The 20109-nt window shown below is 36.7% G+C and overlaps 1 protein-coding gene across 7 annotated transcripts in view; it reads right to left on the bottom strand.

The window, feature by feature from the left end:
• NALCN (sodium leak channel, non-selective) overlaps positions 1-20109 on the bottom strand; it is a 365066-nt gene that overhangs the window by 291786 nt on the left and 53171 nt on the right. For all 7 annotated transcript variants that reach the window (XM_024231054.3, XM_024231061.3, XM_054529197.2 and 4 more), the window contains exon 7: positions 955-1109. In XM_024231054.3, coding sequence (XP_024086822.1) covers positions 955-1109 — 155 coding nt within the window. The remainder of the gene's footprint in view (positions 1-954; positions 1110-20109) is intronic.

Consider the following 20109-nt stretch of genomic DNA (forward strand, 5'->3'; position numbering starts at 1 on the left):
GAGACAATATTATTGGTCAAAAGAGATGGAAGAACGCCATCTAACTATAATGCCTGAAATAAAATATGAGGAAATACTAAAACATAAAGATGAAAACTTGAGATGTTATTTGCAAAACTGACTTTAAAAAGATACCATCAGCCCACGTTCAGTACTATATTCTATATAAAAGCTGTAACTTTATGGTTTAGCACGCGGGCCTGACACTTGAAGAAATTTTAGTTTAAAAAATTACTCTGATAACAATTCTCAAGGCATAAAACACTTGTTTGGAATTATACATTTTTTGCTTTAATAATATAATATGTGCAACTTGCATGGAATTTTAAAAATACAATGATATCAACTAAATGGCAGATGCTAAGTTCTTTCATTATGTATGTAATGGCACATTTTAGGACTTAATAAGGCAAGCCAAGAAGAATGTACACATTTGAGTACATAGTTTTCATGCACAAGCATTTCCCATACATTTATTACTTAGTTGATGCATATTCATTACGTAGTTCATTAATTGTCTTCTAATCAAGGAGCACTTTTCAGCTCTAATGCACTCATCAATACCTAGTAGTATTACAGTTTTTAAGACTTACCTTGCCTATTAGGGTATAGTTATGTATGAAAGGAAACCAAATTTTGTTTATCTTTGAGTCAACAACCCAGAACCCTGTTCAACAAACAAATATTTTTAAATGCTATTATTGAGAAACGAAATAGTCAAAAATGAGAGATCTGTAACTCCATACAAACACTGCTGCCTATATACATACACAGCTTGTATGCTACGCACTGTCGGGTAGAATATATTATAAAATAGGCATAGAATTAAAATTTATATTTGTATTTCTTCTATACTACAGCCAGTCAAAATATTAGTATCAATTATTTAATTATTCCGTCCACTTCATAAACATAAAATAGAAACTTAAAACGTATTTTACCAGTAAGACAGACCTATCTCATTAAAGCCACTGTAGCCCAGCTCTTGCCTGCTAAGTCCCAGATCTTCAAGGTCCATGCATTTAAATCCAGGTGGGCACTGGTAGCCTTCTTCTAGCTCTGGTGAGCAGTGTGTGTCTGGAATAGCTAAACTATTCCAGGTTACATTCCTGTGAACAACACACGAAAGTGTTAGACAATTTCAACAACCATAAATGTTGATTACAATGCATAATGTAGTTACCCTTCATTAATATCTATGTATCTGGCCAGGTGAGGTTGCTCATGCCTGTAATCATTGCACTTTGGGAGGCATAGGCAGGAGAATCCCTTGAGCCCAGGGGTTCGAGGTTGCAGTGAACTATGATCATGCCACTGCATTCTAGCCTGGGCAACAGAGCAAGACCTTGAGAGACCTTCTCTCTCTCTCTCTCTGTCTTTCTCTATCTATCTATCTATCTATCTATCTATCTATCTATCTATCTATCTGTCTGTCTGTCTAAGAGTACAGCAAAGAGAATATATATATATATATTTAGAGAGGGAGAGAGAGAAAGAGAGACCTTGAGAGACCTTCTCTCTCTCTCTCTCTCTCTTTCTCTATTTATTGATCTATCTATCTAAGAGTATAGCAAAGAGAATATATATATATATATTTAGAGAGGGAGAGAGAGAGAGAAAGAGAGACCTTGAGAGACCTTCTCTCTCTCTCTCTCTTTCTCTATCTATCTATCTATCTAAGAGTACAGCAAAGAGAATATATATATATATATATATATATTTAGAGAGGGAGAGAGAGAGAGAGAGACCTTGAGAGACCTTCTCTCTCTCTCTCTTTCTTTATCTATCTATCTATCTATCTATCTATCTATCTATCTATCTAAGAGTACAGCAAAGAGAATATATATATATATATTTAGAGGGGGGAGAGAGAGAGAAAGAGAGACCTTGAGAGACCTTCTCTCTCTCTCTCTCTCTTTATCTGTCTATCTATCTATCTATCTATCTATCTATCTATCTATCTAAGAGTACAGCAAAGAGAATATATATATATATATATATATATATATTTAGAGAGGGAGAGAGAGAGAGAAAGAGAGATCTTGAGAGACCTTCTTGCTCTTATGTTGTAGATACCAAATCATTGATGACAAGCATTGTTGATGAGGTTAATATTTGTACCACACACTTTGAAACATAGAGTCAGGTCAGACTGAAGCGAAGATGGAAGATGGATCATTTGGCTTACATATAAGAATGAGAAATGAGGAGATATACATGACCTGTCTGTCTAAAATCATATCTTTCTGGCCCACCCAATTGTGGTAATTGGTAATATATATATGAGACCTTGAGAGGCTTTCTCTCTCTCTCTCTCTCTCTCTCTCTCTATATATATATATATATATATGATGTTATTTGCAAAATTGTGTATGTGTATCTGAATGCAGTTTTAAGATTCATAACCCATAAATGATATTCATAACATTAATTACATATTAAACATTCTCAAATGATATCTGATTCATCCCCACAATAGCTCTTTATAAAAATACTATCACCATTACGGTTTTTGCCATCACAGACTGAGACTCAGATAAGCAAAGGAAGGAATTTTTCTACAGATTTGCAAAGAACATTAACTTGTCTGAGGAGTCACTGTGATTCACAAAATCCTTGTCTCACTGTGGGCACAAATTTTACTTCCTCACTTCTAAGCAATGTTGCATGATGAAAATCATTTTCTGTGTGGTACGAATGCTATGAAACTCATCAATGATACTTGTCCTTCTGAGTGTTGGAAGGTGTCTAGTTTAGAAAGAACCAGACAAATAAGGAGAAATGGAAGGAACTCAAGGTATCCCATAGGAAAGAGAGATTATGAGGTGATTTAGTGATAGCTCTAGGAATATTAGAATCCCTTAGGTGGATAATGACATAACCCATTTTTATCCTTCCTAAGAATAGGCTGGATATCAACTTGATATAAAGGATTTAGATATGTAATGGCTTTCCTGACAGCAAGTATAGATAACATAGGATTGCTGACTGTAGACTCTCATTCTAGGTTGACCTTAAAAATGGACCCCAAATAGCTGCTATCTGAGGTATCCAACATGGATTGCGCAGAGGCCAAAGTCTGGGCTTGATGATTTCAGAAGCCTTCTAAACCCATGATTGTGTTACACTAATTTCCCACTACATCAATGTTTCTAGGAATTTCTTAAATGGAGAACAACCCTAAGACAGCCTCAGTCACGTGAGTTTATGGCCAAATTGAGGCAGACTTACCAAATGACTCTTTTTTCTTTAATACCTTCTTATGTTCAGTTGCTGCTTCCATCCCTTTTATAATATGCTTTCTCTAAAGTCTGACACCTAATTGTGCAATCCCTTAGCTATTTGCTGCCACCATGCATACACACACGTACATAGTTTTACACACACATACACACACACACACACACACACACACACACACACCCCCCATGCCTGGTGATACTTTGCCCACTTCTCAGCCATAAACAAAGCTCCAGAAACCTCACCCATGATTCAAACACCCTAAGCTATTCCTTTAGGGTTCTGCCCTTTGTTCGCAGCAGATGAGCTCATCTGTCTGCTGGTCTCAGGAAATAAGTGGTTAAATCATTGCTCCCTCTAGTCATATTTTAAGCTGGTCCTTTGGATCCCATCTGCAAAACCCAAGGGAAAGGCTCTAATGGTGGAAATTACCACAATTGGGTGGGTCAGAAAGATATGATTTTAGACAGACACATCATGTATATCTCCCCATTTCTCATTCTTATATGTAGGCCAAATGATTCATCTTTGCTTCAGTCTGATCTGACTGTTTCAGGTGTGTGGTACAAATACTATGAACCTCATCAGCGATGCTTGTCATCAATGATTTGGTACCTACAATATAACAGTAAGATGGTAAGGAGACTGGGCTTCTGAGTTTCACAGTGAGGCTTTCTGGGTTTGATCCCAGCTCTGCCATTTACTGATTGTGTGACTTAAATGAGACTCTAAGGGCCTCTAAGCTCAGTTTCCTCATCTGTAAGGTAGAGAAAGTAATCATAATTAAAAGCAAAGCTGGTGTGAGGGTTAAGTGAAGTAAACCAAGTAATGCACTTTGCATAGCACCTAATGTATTGCAAGTACTGTACTCAATAAATGCTTGATCTAAATGATTATTAATCATTACAATAATACAATGTAGCATAAATCCCAGCATGTAAAAACAGAACAATAAAGACTTGTTAAAAGAGAAGAAACTTTGGCATGTTCATAGAACTATGCAGCTAAGAGATACTTTATGGATCACCTAGTTCTTCATTTACTCCTGAAGGCAAGGTGAAGTTCAGAGAGGGAAGGGTCTACTAGCCCATCAAAATTACATATATTTTTAATTCCAAATACTTTCAAAAATACAATAGCAGAAATGTCTAAGATAACACTCTGTCTACATGAAAAAGTTTCAAAAAAATCACATTTCAGATATTTGGAGAAGAAATTGGACATTGGAGCCAATCTTCTTGGGTGTGAGTTCTGACCTACTTATTACATGTGTGACTTAAGCATGCTTTAGTTTTCCAATCTATAATGGTATGAAAACGTCTACCTCATAAGCCTGGGGTGAGATGTAAGTATTTACATCTGTAAAGTGTATAAAACAGTACTTGATAGACAATCAATGCTAGATGTTACCTACTGTTATTGACCGTTTGAAAGTTGTAGATTTCCTAGATTGAAACTCCAGCCCTGTGTGTATAGCCTCAGTTATCCCACTTCCAAAATGAGGATAGTTATTGCGTTCTTTGTAGGGGCATTTTAATGATTAAATTAGATAATGTGCAACACTCAGAACCGTGCCAAAAATAATTTAATCACTCAATTGTTAACGATTATGATTTTTAAATTAATTTATAAATATTAGAGGTTTTTTTCCTTTTTTCTTCCTATTATATTTGCTTTTTTTTCATATTAGTGCTGATACTCATTTTAAGCACAACTCTCAGTAGATATCATTTTGAAGTCTTTGGCTTCAGAGGCAGCAGGCTTGAAACATTTTTACCAACATCAAGCTATTAGCAAATGCTTATTAGAAACACATTTATTAGATGATTAATTGCCCTGGAACACACGTATCTAAAACCACAAGGTAATTACTGTTTTTAAAAATTGAAATAAATGTCAAGAGTTTCAGAATATATATTTGTTAATCTTTGTTTCATTTTTTCAATTAACAAGAATCTTCCAGATTTTATTTTTATTCATTAACCTTAATTATTTCCGTAGTCATTTTCCCTCAGGTACTTTGGATAGAGAACAAGTGACTCTCTGGAGTTGGGGGTGGGGGGGATGGAATTGTTGCCCCACCAGGCAAATCCTGGACATAGACAATGATTCTTTCAGTGATAATAAATATCCACTCATGTTTAAATGGGTTCCAAGACCAGCATTTTTTACTCACAGATTTCTTGAATAAAGTATCTACTTGTAATCTCCCTCTTTTAACTTTTTAGCCCATTTCTGTGACATCCAAGACACTGAAATTACTTTTGTTCACTTCCATATGCTATATCCAATCAGAAAAATTTTAGTTTTATCTTCTGTGACCTCTCAGCAGTGCTCTGAATTGTTGTTTTTGTGGTAGAAAAAATACTGGTCCCCTAAAGATGTCCCCATTCTAACATATGGAACCTGTGAGTAGATAATGTTGCATAGCAAAAGGGAACTAAAGTTATAGGTGTGATTAAGGCTAAAGACATTAAATTTGGCAGATGATCCTGAATTATCCAGGTGGACCCAACCTAACCCCATGAATCACTAACAGTAAAGAACCTCACCTGGCTGTGGTTGGAGAAAGATGTGAGTATGGGAGGAAGACACAGATGCAACTCTGCTGGCTTTGAAGGTGCTGGTTTGTCCATATTTCTTAGGCCATTCTGCTTTTCCATCTCCTCTAGTCATGAGCTGACCTTTAGTCATAAGCTGCTCTGAGCTCTGTCTTTGACCTTTCTCTTTTCATGATAACTCTCCCAGGCAATCTCATCCACTTTCATGATTTCTCAATTCTCTGTCATCCTATACATCGTTGTAGAGTCTTAGAGCTACATGTCCAACTGCTTATTAGATTTCTCCACTTGGCTACACCACAAGTACCTCCAGCTCAATAGGTCCCTTATTCAATTTGAAATCCTAAACCAGAGTTCCCTGTCATAACAAATAGGACCAGCTTCCAAACCGTGGAGCAAGCTTGAAGTCTTAGAATCGTGCTTGATACCTACTTCTCCCTCAACCCTCATAAGTAATCATCACGTTCTCCAACATATTCTCAAAATATCTTTTGAGCTAATTCCATTCTCTCCATCTCCCTGTCTACACACACTCTTATCTGGCGTCCTCACTGGCCACCCTGCCTCCCACTCTTAGCCTTTCTGATACATTTGGCACAAAGCATATGGATAGACCCTTCATAATCACTGTCCTACTTTAACAGTGGCAGACCTGTAACATGGTCTGCAAGATCCTGAAGGATCTGGCTCCTCCCACACTTCAAACACACCTTTGTACCCCCTTTCCCCAAGTATCCCCGTGTCTGACCATGTTGGTCTTCTCCCAGCTCCTGCCTAATTAATGCAGGGTCTTCTCCTCTACTTGGAAGTCTCTCCTGTTTTCTTTGGTTAACCCCATTTTTGTAGCCTTCAGGCCCCAGCTTGACTATCATTTTCTCGGGGGAGCCACTCCAAGTGCCTTCCACTGGGCCAGGTTTCCCTGCCATAACTTCTCAAGGTACCCTCACTTTTTGTTTCTGGCACTTGAGACAAAGGCCATTCATGTTTGTGTGGTCATCTGTTCATTGGATGTCTTCCAAACTCAACTGTTCCTTAGTGTAATTTCCAATTCCATGGAGTCCCTGACACTGAGTCTATGATAGTTAAGTTTATGTATCAACTTGACTAAAGTATGGTGCCTGGCTGTTTGGTCGAACACCAGTCTAGATGTTGCTGTGAAGGTATTTTATAGCTGTGAGTAACACTTAAATTGATAGACTTTGAGTAAAGAATGTCACCCTCCATAATGTGAGTGGGACTCATCTTATTAATAGGAAAGATTTTGACTTCTCAGCAGTGAGAGGTCACTGGCCTGCCACATCTTTGGCAGAGCCTTTGGCCTGCCACATCAGCTTCTGCTGAAATTTCCAGGCTTCCCTGAAGATTTTGGTCTTAACAGCCTACAAAATTACATGAGCCAATTCCTTAAAGTAAATCTCTTTATATCTGTATCTGTATCTATAGACACATCTTTTGAGCTAAGCCAACATATATATATATATACACACATACATATATATAATCTATTGTATATTCTTTATTCTCTCTGGAGAAACCTAATATATAGTAGATGTTTAATAATTATTTTCTGAATAAATGAATGAATAAATGAATGAATGTGTCTTTCTACCATTATTTAAATCTATGGTGAATTATTTATTTGTAAACTACAGAAACTCTTTAATAAGTGGTCCTGTTGTTTTATGCATTTTTAAGTGTAATAAACCACAAATTGGCACTGATTTTCAATGTTTTAAATTTCTGGCTTTAGTAGTTTCCATGTATCAAAATGAGTACTAGAATCCCCGGGAGCAGCTAACTGTTTTTTTAAAAGCCTTCAATTATCCTCCTAGCATATGTTTGCTTGTTTGTTTTTAATTCTTAACAACACATTCTATTTACAAATAACATTTTGTAGGAGTTTGAGATCTAAGAAAATGTGTTCTGAACTTGTTACTAAAATTGTTGATAATGGCCACAAACAATACCTCAGGACCTCAGAGTCCTGTGGTTTTAAGTTATTCACCACTCCTAGTGGTGCAGAGTACTGAGCTGTATATCACAACACAAAGATGATCATCTCAGTTCGGTGATTAACCAACTTAATTACCTTGGGAGATTCACTTGAAACATTTGAGCCTCAGTTTCCTCATCTGAAAAATGAGAAACTTTCCAGGTGTTTAAAAAACAATTTCCAGAAGGACATCATAACGCTTTCATATAAAAGAAAAGGGATATACTTAAGCAAAAGCATGTGCCCCATAATTCAACATATGCTTCACTGTGCATAGTTCTCCTCTCACCACAGACTCACCAATGACAAAGGCAATAGCTTAAGACTTCATGTTAAGATTCCTCTCTTCGTTATTCACAATATCGTCTTTCTCTACAGATATAGAACTACCATCACGGCTTCTGGCACTGCACTTAGTGTTGGCCTTCTGTAATCACTGTCATTAATGAATATGACTATGCTTATGATGAGTTAGCCTCTTTTCAGAAAAATTTTCCCGTATTCGTAGGGGGGCACTTAATTGTATTTGAATGTCTGTTTATTAATTCATAATAATTATTTTTGACAAGCCTACTCTATGCCACACAGCATGCTAGGAATGGAGATGAATAAAAGGAATAAAGCGGACTCAGGGACTTTACTGCTTAGTATGAGAGAGAATAAAAAAGTCATGACCACAGGAGAGTGTGATGAATGCTTTAAGAGCTATCTATATGCTCCTGATGTTAACTGAAGTTCAAAGCAGAAAAATCAACTATGACTATGGGTGGCAGATGGTGGGTACTGGGAAAACCTTGCAATAGGGTGTTGCTTGGAGTGACTATTATTAAAGGATCCACAGGCACTAGTTCTAGTGATGGAATAAAAAGCATAACATTCTGGAAAGTGAAAATGTCAGAGCCTGCATTTGCATATGAGAGAGAGAGAGTGAGAGAAAGAAAGAGAGAAAGAGAGAGACCTTTTCACCTTTTCACTGGTGAGTGTAGCTGTTTAGTGAGATACAAGGATTGTTAACAAGCAGTTGTTATCATACAAAAGTAATTTTTAAACTACACTGTTAGAGATTTATAGATTAGGGTAAAAGACAAGGATTCGTGCTACCCTAAATGGATACTGTGACTGATGCAGCATGAGCTGATTATAAACTGTTCCTAGTATCTGAGAAAGGACAAAAAAGGTCAAAAGATACTCACAAAATAAATTATTACTAAATTTACTGGCTAGATTTTCACAACATATACCTATGATAGGAATTTATACATAGCAATTTTGTTTACATTGTTATTACCTTTTTTTGTTAAAAAACTAAAGACAAGCAGGCTAAGGATGACTTCTTGGTATAGAAATTTGACCCATTTGTTGTAAAAGACATTTGCAGAGTCCAAGCTACAATACATTTCTGAAGTTGGCATTCCATAAGAAATTGTCAATGATGTAAATAAATAAGTAGCCTAACAAATCCATATGCAACAGATAACACTATACAACTTGAGCATTTTGTTTTTTATTGCATCTGTAAGCCTTCATTTTTATTTATATTGTATGTTCTAGAAATACATCAAAAATAGAGGAACACAATTCTAAATAAACCCATGGAGAAAATTACACCCACACACAATCATACATAGATACAGACACAAACTCTTTTGCACTTAAGAGAATAATGAATATAGCCTTTGATACCTTACATGGTGCTTGTCTTGCCTTTTGTGGCAGATATAAAAATTTAGCAAGACACATTATCTTGCTAAAAGCTGACCCCTAGATTGAGGGGTTTTCCTGGTCATTGCATGTACTTACAGAAAACTTAGTGTGGCTGTTACCGCCTTCCAGCTTCATTTCAGACAATCATCTGATTTCATTTTCACTCTTATTTAGCTTCCTCTGGTCAGGATTAATTATAAATTCTATGAATTGGTCTGGCTAATTCTAATGCTGGATGCTCTGGAAGACTAATCCCACCCTGGAAAGCAAGAGTCTTATTTGCAGAGATAAATTATTTATTGATTTTGGAAAACTTTTAATGGCTCTGCCTGGACTTTTAGTGTAACTGCAAAACAAGATAAATATTCTGAAGCAGGAAATAATATTGACATCACACCTCTTTTAATAAACAAGTTAACCTGGCACATTTTTTCTAGGAAATAAGTTGTAAAGCTGAGTATTTTAATATGATTTTCCCACTCCTTTCACCCATTCCTGAAAGGGTTGGTAGGCAAAGTTGTAAAGAATTGTAGCCATCATGCATAAAAATGGTAAAATTAAGTATGTTTTTCAAATATTGTGACTATGAAATTTAAGTGACAATGCAGTACATGATTTTATTTTAAAGGAATATTTTAAATAGTTATCTTGTTATATCTGAACAGCTTTTTAAAATAATATATGTTCCCCAAGTTGACTCCCTCAACTACTTTGCCAATATGGATAAGCGACAGTGCACCTGACAGGAGCCAGAAGACTGCAGTTGGGTTAGGATAAGGCAATGAGAGGGCACGAACATATTCAAAATAATATCAGAAAAGTTGGTCGGGTGAAGTGGCTCACGCCTGCAATCCCAGCACTTTGGGAGGCCGAGGCAGGCGGATCACCTAAGGTCAGGAATATGAGACCAGCCTGGCCAACACAGCAAAACCCGTCTCTACTAAAAATATGAAAATTAGCCAGGTTTGGTAGTGCATGCCTGTAATCCCAGCTACTTGGGAGGCTGAGGCAGGAGAATCGCTTGAACCCAGCGGGTAGAGGTTGCACTGAGCCAATATCATGCCACTGAACTACAGCCTGGGCAACAGAGTGAGATTCCATCTCAAAAAGGAAAGAAAAGAAAAGTTAAGCATCAGGACACAGAGGATGCACTGATCAGCTCCAAACTGGAAATGTGAAACCGTTTGAGGTTATAAGGCAATCCACTGTCTTTGACTTTTAAAATCTGGGCCAAGAGATCCTCACGCAGCAACTTTTCTCCTTTTGCCTTAGGAACTGGAAGATACAGGGTGAGAATCTATATGTAAAGAGAGCCGGTTGACATAATGGAAAGGGGCCACCAGAATTTGGGGTCAAGCATAACAGGACTTTAGTTGGTAATTCAGCCAATTAACTTTGGCAAGGAGCAATTTGCTCATCTTTCTCGTGAAGATCCAATTTATGAGACTGTATTATAAATTAGCGATTGTGAATATAAATCACCTCTTACATATTTGGAGGTCAAAATATATTTATGTTAATTGAATGTGGCTTGACTGAGTTGTATGGCTGGAGAGAGGCAATTTTTTTTCCACTCCAATATGCTTTCATCCTTTCAAGATGGCCAGACATACTAACAACTCCCTGATATAGTTTGGATATTTGTCCTCGCCCAAATCTCATCGAAGTATACTCCTCAGTGCTGGAGGTGGGGCCTGCTGGGAGGTGATTGGATCACAGGGGCAGATCCCTCATGAATGGCTTGGGCCAACTCCTAGGTGATCAATGAGCTGCTCTGAGTTCACAGGGGATCTGCTCATTTACAAGCGTAGGGCACCTCCCCTCCACTATCTCTCTCTCTTGTGCTCATTCTTGTCACGTGATGTGCCTGCTCCCCGTCTGCCTTCTGCCATGATTGTAAGCTTCCTGAGGCCTCATCAGAAGCTGAGCAGGTGCCCAGTGCCATGCTTCCTGTACAGCCTGGAGAACCATGAGCCAATTAAAACCTTTCCTCTTTATAAAATACCCAGTCTCCAAATTGGATAAAGAGTTAAGATCCATTGGTATGCTGTATTCAGGGGACCCATCTCATGTGCAAAGACACACATAGGCTCAAAATAAAGGGATGGAGGAAGACCTACCAAGCAAATGGAAAGAAAAAAAAAAGCAGGGGTTACAATCCTAGCCTCTGAGAAAACGGACTTTAAATCAACAAAGATAAAAAAAGACAAAGAATGGCATTACCTAAAGGTAAAGGGATCAATTCAACAAGAAGAACTAACTATCCTAAATATATATGCACCCAATACAGGAACACCCAGATTCATAAAACGAGTTCTTAGAGATCCACAAAGAGACTTAGACTCCCACAAAATAATAGTGGGAGAATTTAACACCCCACTGTCAATATTAAACAGATCAATGAGACAGAAAATTAACAAGGATATTCAGGACTTGAACTCAGCTCTGGATCAAGTAGACCTAATGGACATCTATAGAACTCTCAACCCCAAATCAACAGAATATACATTTTTCTCAGTGCGACATGGCACTTATTCTAAAATCAACCACATAATTGGAAGTAAAACACTGCTCAGCAATGCAAAAGAACTGAACTCATAACAGTCTCTCAGACCACAGTGCAATCAAATTAGAACTCGGGATTAAGAAACTCACTCAAAACAACACAATTACAAGGAAATTGAACAAACCTGCTGCTGGATGACTCCTGGGTAAATAATGAAGTTAAGGCACAAATCAAGAAGTTCTTTGAAACCAATGAGAACAAAGAGACAACGTACCAGAATATCTGGGAACTAAAGCACTGTTAAGAAGGAAATCTATAGCACTAAATGCCCACATCAGAAAGCTAGAAAGATCTCAAATGGATACCCTAACATCACAATTAAAAGAACCTGAGAAGCAAGAGCAAATAAATCTAAAAGCTAGCAGAAGACAAGAAAGAACTAAGATCAGAACAGAATTGAAGGAGATAGTGACACAAGAAGCCATTCAAAAAATTAATGAATTCAGGAGCTGGTCTTTTGAAAAAATTAACAAAATAGATAGACTGCTAGCTAAACTGATAAAGAAGAAAAGAGAGAATAATCAAATAGACACAATAAAAAATGATAATGGGTATATCACCACTGACCCCACAGAAATACAAAATACCATCAGAATACTATAAACACCTCTACCTAAATAAACTAGAAAATCTAGAAGAAATGGATAAATTCCTGGACACACACACCCTCCCAAGAAGTTGGCTCCCTAATAAACCAATAACAAGTTCTGAAATTAAGGTAGTAATTAATAGCCTATCAACCAAAAAAAGCCCAGGACCAGACAGATTCACAGCCAAATTCTACCAGAGGTACAAAGAGGAGCTGGTATCATTCCTTCTGAAACTATTCCAAAAGAATTGAAAAGGAAGGACTCCTTCCTAACTCATTTTATGAGGTCAGCATCATCCCGATACCAAAACCTGGCAGAGACACAACAACAACAAAAATAAAACTTCAGGCCAATATCCCTGATGAACATCAATGCAAAAATCCTCAATAAAATACTGGCAAACCGAATCCAACAGCACATCAAAAAGCTTACCCACCACAATCAAATCGGCTTCATCCCTGAAGTGTAAGGCTGGTTCAGCATACACAAATCAATAAACGTAATTCATCACATAAACAGAAACAGAGACAAAAGCCACATGATTCTCAATAGATGCAGAAAAGGCCTTTGATAAAATTCAACAACTCTTCATGTTAAAAGCTTTCAATAAACTAGGCATTGATGGAACATATCTCAAAATAATAAGTGCTATTTGTGACAAACCCACAGCCAATATCTTACTGAATGGGCAAAAGCTGGAAGCATTCTTTTTGAAAACTGGCACAAGACAAGTATGCCCTCTCTCACCACTCCTATTCAACATAGTATTGGAAGTTCTGGCCAGAGCAATCAGTCAAGAGAAAGAAATAAAGGGTATTTAAATAGGAAGAGAGGAAGTGAAATTTTCTGTTTCCAGATGACGTGATTCTATAGTTAGAAAACCCCATCGTCTCAGCCCCAAAACTCCTTAACCTGATAAGCAACTTCAGCAAATCTCAGGATACAAAATGGATGTGCAAAAATCACAAGTATTCCTATACACCAAAAATACACAAGCAGAGAGCCAAATCATGAGTGAACTCCCATTCACAATTGCTACAAAGAGAATAAAATACTTAGGAATACAACTTACAAGGGACGTGAAGGACTTCTTCAAGGAGACTACAAACCACTGCTCAAGGGAATAAGAGAGGACACAAACAAATGGAAAAACATTCCATCCTCATGGATAGGAAGAATCAATATCATGAAAATGGCCATACTGCCCAAAATAAATTATAGATTCAATGCTATTCCCATCAAACTACCATTGACATTCTTCACAGAATTAGAAAAAACTACTCTAAATTTCATATGGAACCAAAAAAGAGCTTATATAGCCAAGACAATCCTTAGCAAAAAGAACAAAGCTGGAGGCATCATGCTACCTGACTTTACACTATACTACAAATTTCATATGGAACCAAAAAAGAGCCTATATAGCCAAGACAATCCTTAGCAAAAAGAACAAAGCTGGAGGCATCATGCTACCTGACTTTACACTATACTACAGGGCTAGAGTAACCAAAACAGCATGGTACTGGTACCCAAACAGCATATAGACCAATGGAACAGAACAGAGACCTCAGAAATAACATCACGCATCTACAACCATCTGATCTTTGACAAACCTGACAAAAACAAGCAGTGGGGAAAGGATTCCCTATTTAATAAATGGTGCTGAGAAAACTTGCTAGCCATATGCAGAAAACTAAAACTGGACCCCTTATACCTTAGATAAGAATTAACTCAAGATGGATTAAAGACTTAAATGTTAAACCCATAACCATAAAAACCCTAGAAGAAAACTTAGGCAATACCATTCAGGACATAGACGTGGACAACGATTTCATGATGAAAATGCTAAAAGCAATGGCAAGAAAAGCCAAAATAGACAAATGGGATCTAATTAAACTAGAAGCACTAAAGAGCTTATGCACAGCAAAAGAAACTATCATCAGAGTGAACAGGAAACCTACAGAATGGGAGAAAATTTTTGCAATCTACCCATCTGACAAAGGTCTAATATCCACAATCTACAGGAAATGTAAACAAATTTGCAAGAAAAAAAGAAACAACCCCATCAAAAAGTGAACAAAGGATATGAACAGACTCTTCTCAAAAGAAGACATTTATGCAGCCAAAAAACATGAAAAAAAGCTCAACATCACTGATCACTAGGGAAATGCAAACCAAAACCACAATGAGATACCATCTCACACCAGTCACAATGGCAATTATTAAAAAGTCAAGAAACAATAAATGCTGGCGAGGATGTGGAGAAACAGGAACGCTTTTACACTGTTGGTAGGAATGTAAATTAGTTCAACCATTGTGGAAGACAATGTGATGATTCATCAAGGATCTAGAATCAGAAATAAAATTTGACCCAGCAATTCCATTACTGGATACATACCCAAAAGAATATAAATCATTCTACTATAAAGATACATGTACATGTATGTTTATTGCAACACTACTTACAATAGCAAAGACATGGAACCAACCCAAATACCCATCAATGATAGACCGGACTAAGAAAATGTGGGACATATACACCATGGAATACTATGCAGCCATAAAAAGAAATGAGATCATATCCTTTGCAGGAACATGGATGAAGCTGGAAGCTATCACCTTCAGCAAACTAACACAGGATCAGAAAACCAAACAGTGCACATTCTCACTCGTAAGTGGGAGTTGAACAATGAGAACATACAACACATACTGGGGTCTGTCGGGGGGTGAGGGGCAGGGGGAGGGAGAGCATTAGGACAAATAGCTAATGCATGCGGGGCTGAAAACCTAGATGATGGGTTGACAGGTGCAGCAAACCACTATGGCACATGTATACCTATGTAGCAAACCTGCACATTCTGCACATGTATGCCAGAACTTCAAGTAAAATTTTTTTAAAAAAGCAAACAAGTAAATAAATGGATAAAAAGCAGAAAAAAAGAAGAAAATGCTTATTTAACAGGATGCCATTTATTACCCAGAAAGTTCTGAAAAAAAAATTATTAGGAGATACTTGCTCCCTAGGGTGCTAAAGACTACTTAAAATCAACATTACAAATTATAGAACATGAAAGATATGTGTATCTTGAACTTTGCATAAAACTGATGTCTCTTTATGGTTAAATTTAGACTATAATTTACTTTTGAGGGGGCAATATCGCAGCAGTGATGCTGTGTCCTTCTGTGTGCATCAGCACATCATAAAAATTTGTCCTAGTGCAGTTAACGTTAATGATTCACTTGGTTAAAGAGCTCTCTGACAGACCGTCGCACTACAGAGTTAATTATTTTTCTCTTAATTATTAGGTATCTTTATGCAGCTGATGTGCATAAACCATCACATTTAATCTGGCAGCTGCCTTTCTTTCTTAGGTTTTCTTTGCATATATCTGTCTTTGGTAAATGAAAACTCTTATCTTTGTTTACATGCCAGAAAAACTAGAAAAAGAAACACAGGCTCTTCCACTTACTGAATTTTTGACAAAATATTCTTCTTTGGCCAAAAACATTGACATTACTGGTGAGCTTGTTAAAAATTCAGAAACTGAGGCTTTCTTCCAGATCTTCTGAAAAAATAATCTACATTAACACGATCTCCAGTTTATTGTACACATTAAAATTTGAGAGGTACCTTTTAAGTCAATATTTCTTTTCCATCTGAAAAATACACAGAACTCATTCTGTATGATACAAATATAGGACTCAAAAATGTAATAAAAGAAATAAGATACCCAGTCTCAGTTTTTCTTTCTTTCCTTTCTTTCTTTCTATCTTTCCTTGTTTCTTTCTTTCTTTTCTTTCTTTCCTCTTTCTTTCTTTCCTCTTTTTTCTTTCTTTCTTTCTTTCCTTTCTTTCTTTCTTTCTCTCTTCCTCTCTTCCTTTCTCTCTCTCTCTCTCCTTCCTTCCTTCCTTCCTTCGATGGAGTCTCACTCTGTGACCCAGGCTAGAATGCAGTGGCATGATCTCGGCTCACTACAACCTCCCTCACCTCCCGGGCTCCTGTGCCTCAGCCTCCCAAGTAGCTGGGATCACAGGTGCACACTACCATTCCCAGCTATTTTTTGTATTTTCAGTAGTGATGGGGTTCCACCATATTGCCCAGGTTGGTCTCGAACTCCTAGTCTCAAGTCATCTGCCCATCTTGACCTCTCAAAGTGCTGGGATTACAGGCATGAGCCACTGTGCCCTGCCAGTTTCAGGTATTTCTTTATAGCAATGAAAGAATGGATTTACAAACTCCCCAATGATGTGAACATGAAAAGTAAAGTCGGTGAGGGATTTTAAAAGTGCCAACGCCCCGACGACTCCAACCACACTCAACCACAAAGTACACCAGCCCAATTCAATCTCTAGAAATAAGAACATGTAAGAGTCACTAAATAAATAAAATTGAGATGTTTGCCCATCCCAGAAAACAAAGACATACCTGCCTCTTTGCAGGAAAGACAGGAGGCTCTAATTACCTGTGGTGCTCCTTGGACATTTCTGGGGAAATAGTCTTAAGGGAAGAGGACATGCATGTTACCCTTGGGCAGGGCAGTAAGCAGCTAGCTAGAAGATTAACGTTTCTTTGAAGACTCAAAGTCTTTTTAAAAAAGCCATGTAATTTTGTGTTATCTTTTGGAATTAATTGCAAAACTAAAATTTTAAACAATTGATTTCTAATCTGGCCAATTCTGAGAATCTCAGCCTTGCCTAAAAATACGAATCACAAACATGGCTTGGAATCAGCATTTTTTACCATTTTGCCAGGTGATTTTCTTTACCAAACAGATTTCATCCTAAAAATTAATTTTCAAAATTCACTAGTGGTGCTGCTGTAGTTATGCATACTTATTATGGTTTCTATCATGTGGAAAACCAAGCTGGTTGGGTGGAACCTGAGATACAAAAGTGACAGTAAATATCGATTCTATGGAGGCAACTACAGTAAACACTAATTATGAGGGACTGAATAGGTAGAGCTCCTCATTCCACACTCACAGAGGATGATCAGAAGTTCCAGTGCATGCCTTTAGAATTCAGTCTTAAAATAAGCAATCGTAATTAACCACTTACTCATGTGTCCCATTCAGAACTTGTCTTCTAAGAATATGCTCCTTGTAACTAAAGGAAAACTAAATATTTTATTCAAACATTTTGGACACACATGTTGAAGGAAGATTATCTCATACACTGAACAAGTTACAACTGAAAGCATAGAAAGCAGCGTGAGGGAGAAATGGGTCTAGTCTTGCTTCTGATACAAGCTGTTTCATCTTAGCCACTTTATTTAACTTTACTCAGCTTCAATTTCCTTGGCTGTAATATGCAGTGTAAAAATGGAACATAACTTATTGGGTTGTTATAAGTATTAACTGAGAAAATAACATAAAGCAATTGTTCAATAAAAGTTATTTACCACTAATAATAAGAATCTTATAACCTATAATATTACATTATCTTCTTTTTGGGAAGTAAACATATGATCAAAAGATTGATCAAAATAAGTTACATTTCCTTTAGACCCCCATTCAAACTGCATGGTTTTCTTTTTGTATACTGAAGACTCTCACAAACATTTTTGCTATTCTGGCAAAAATCATGCTGGTATTAATTTTCATCTGAAAGTTCAATTTATTCTGAAATATATTCTTATATTTACTTTATAAATATTATTATCATATGAAAGGCTGATTTCTGGCACCTCAGGTGGTTCACATCTTGGAGATCAATGGGCAGAACAATTTTAAAAGAGATATATATTCACAATCACAATAGCAAAGACTTGGAACCAACCCAAATGTCCAACAATGATAGACTGGATTAAGGAAATGTGGCACATATACACCACGGAATACTATGCAGCCATAAAAAATGATGAGTTCATGTCCTTTGTAGGGACATGGATGAAATTGGAAATCATCATTCTCAGTAAACTATCACAAGAAAAAAAAACCAAACACCGCATATTCTCACTCATAGGTGGGAATTGAACAATGAGAACACATGGACACAGGAAGGGGAACATCACACTTCGGGGACTGTTGTGGGGTGGGGGGAGGGGGGAGGGATAGCATTAGGAGATATACCTAATGCTAAATGATGAGTTAATGGGTGCAGCACACCAGCATGGCACATGTATACATATGTAACTAACCTGCACATTGTGCACATGTACCCTAAAACTTAAAGTATAATAATAATAAAATAAAATAAGAGATATATAGATAGTACTAAAAATATATAATACATCACTAGTTTACAGATTTAGATGAAGTCGAATCCCATGAAACATAACATATACATAGGGATAGAAACCAGACTTAATAAAAACTTTAATGTAGAAATTATACTACATATATTATAAACAGTTTATACGTATGGATGTGGATCTCTATGTGTATATAGGTTTATGAATGTAGAATTAAAATACAGAAGTTTCTCAAATGGTAAAACGTACATAGGCTTGGAAGTTAGACTTGAATTGAAATCCTGGCTCTCTCACTTACCATCTGGACATATTATTTAACCTCCCAGAAATGAAAGGATGGCTTAACATATGGAAATCAATAAACATGATATATTACATAAATAAACCAGGAACAAAAACCATGTTATTATTTCAATAGATGCAGAAAAAACATTTGGTAAAATTCAACATCTCTTTATTATCAAAACACTAAAAAATTGAGTATAAAAGGGGTATACCTCAAAACAATAAAGACCATATTTGACAAACCAATGGCTAACATCATACCAAAGGTGGAAAAATTGAAAGTCTTTCTGCTAAGATCTGGAACAAGATCAGGATGCCCATTTTCATCACATTTATTCAACATAATACTGGAAGTTCTAGCCAGAGCAATCAGATAAGAGAAAGAAATAAACGACATCCAAATTGGAAAGCAAGAAATAAAATTATCCTCATTTGCAGATGACATGATCTTACCCTTAGAAAATCCTAAAGACTCCACCAAAAACTGTTAGAAATGATAAGCAAACTCAGTAAATTGCAGGATACAAAACCAACATACAAAAATTGATAGCATTTATATACACCAACAGTGAACAATCTGAAAAATAAATCAAGAAAGCAATCCCATTTACAATATTTATTAAAAAATTAAAAATGCCTAGGAATAATTGGGACTAAAGAAGTGAAAGATCTCTACAATGAAAACTATAACACTCTGATGAAAGCAATTGAAGTGGACACAAAAAAATGGAAAGATATTCTATGCTCATGAATTGGAAGAATCAATATTGTTAAAATGTCAACACTACCCAAAGCAATCTACAGTTTCAACACAATCTCTATCAAAATGCCAATGACATTCTTCACAGGAATATAAAAACTATCCTAAAATTTATATTAAAACACAAAAGATTCTGAATAGCCAAAGCAATCCCGTGCAAAAAGAACAAAGCTGGAGGCATCACACTTACTGACTTCAAAATATGCTACAAAGCTATAGC

Source organism: Pongo abelii, chromosome 14 (assembly GCF_028885655.2).
Source record: "Pongo abelii isolate AG06213 chromosome 14, NHGRI_mPonAbe1-v2.0_pri, whole genome shotgun sequence".
NCBI classification, from domain to species: Eukaryota; Metazoa; Chordata; class Mammalia; order Primates; family Hominidae; genus Pongo; species Pongo abelii.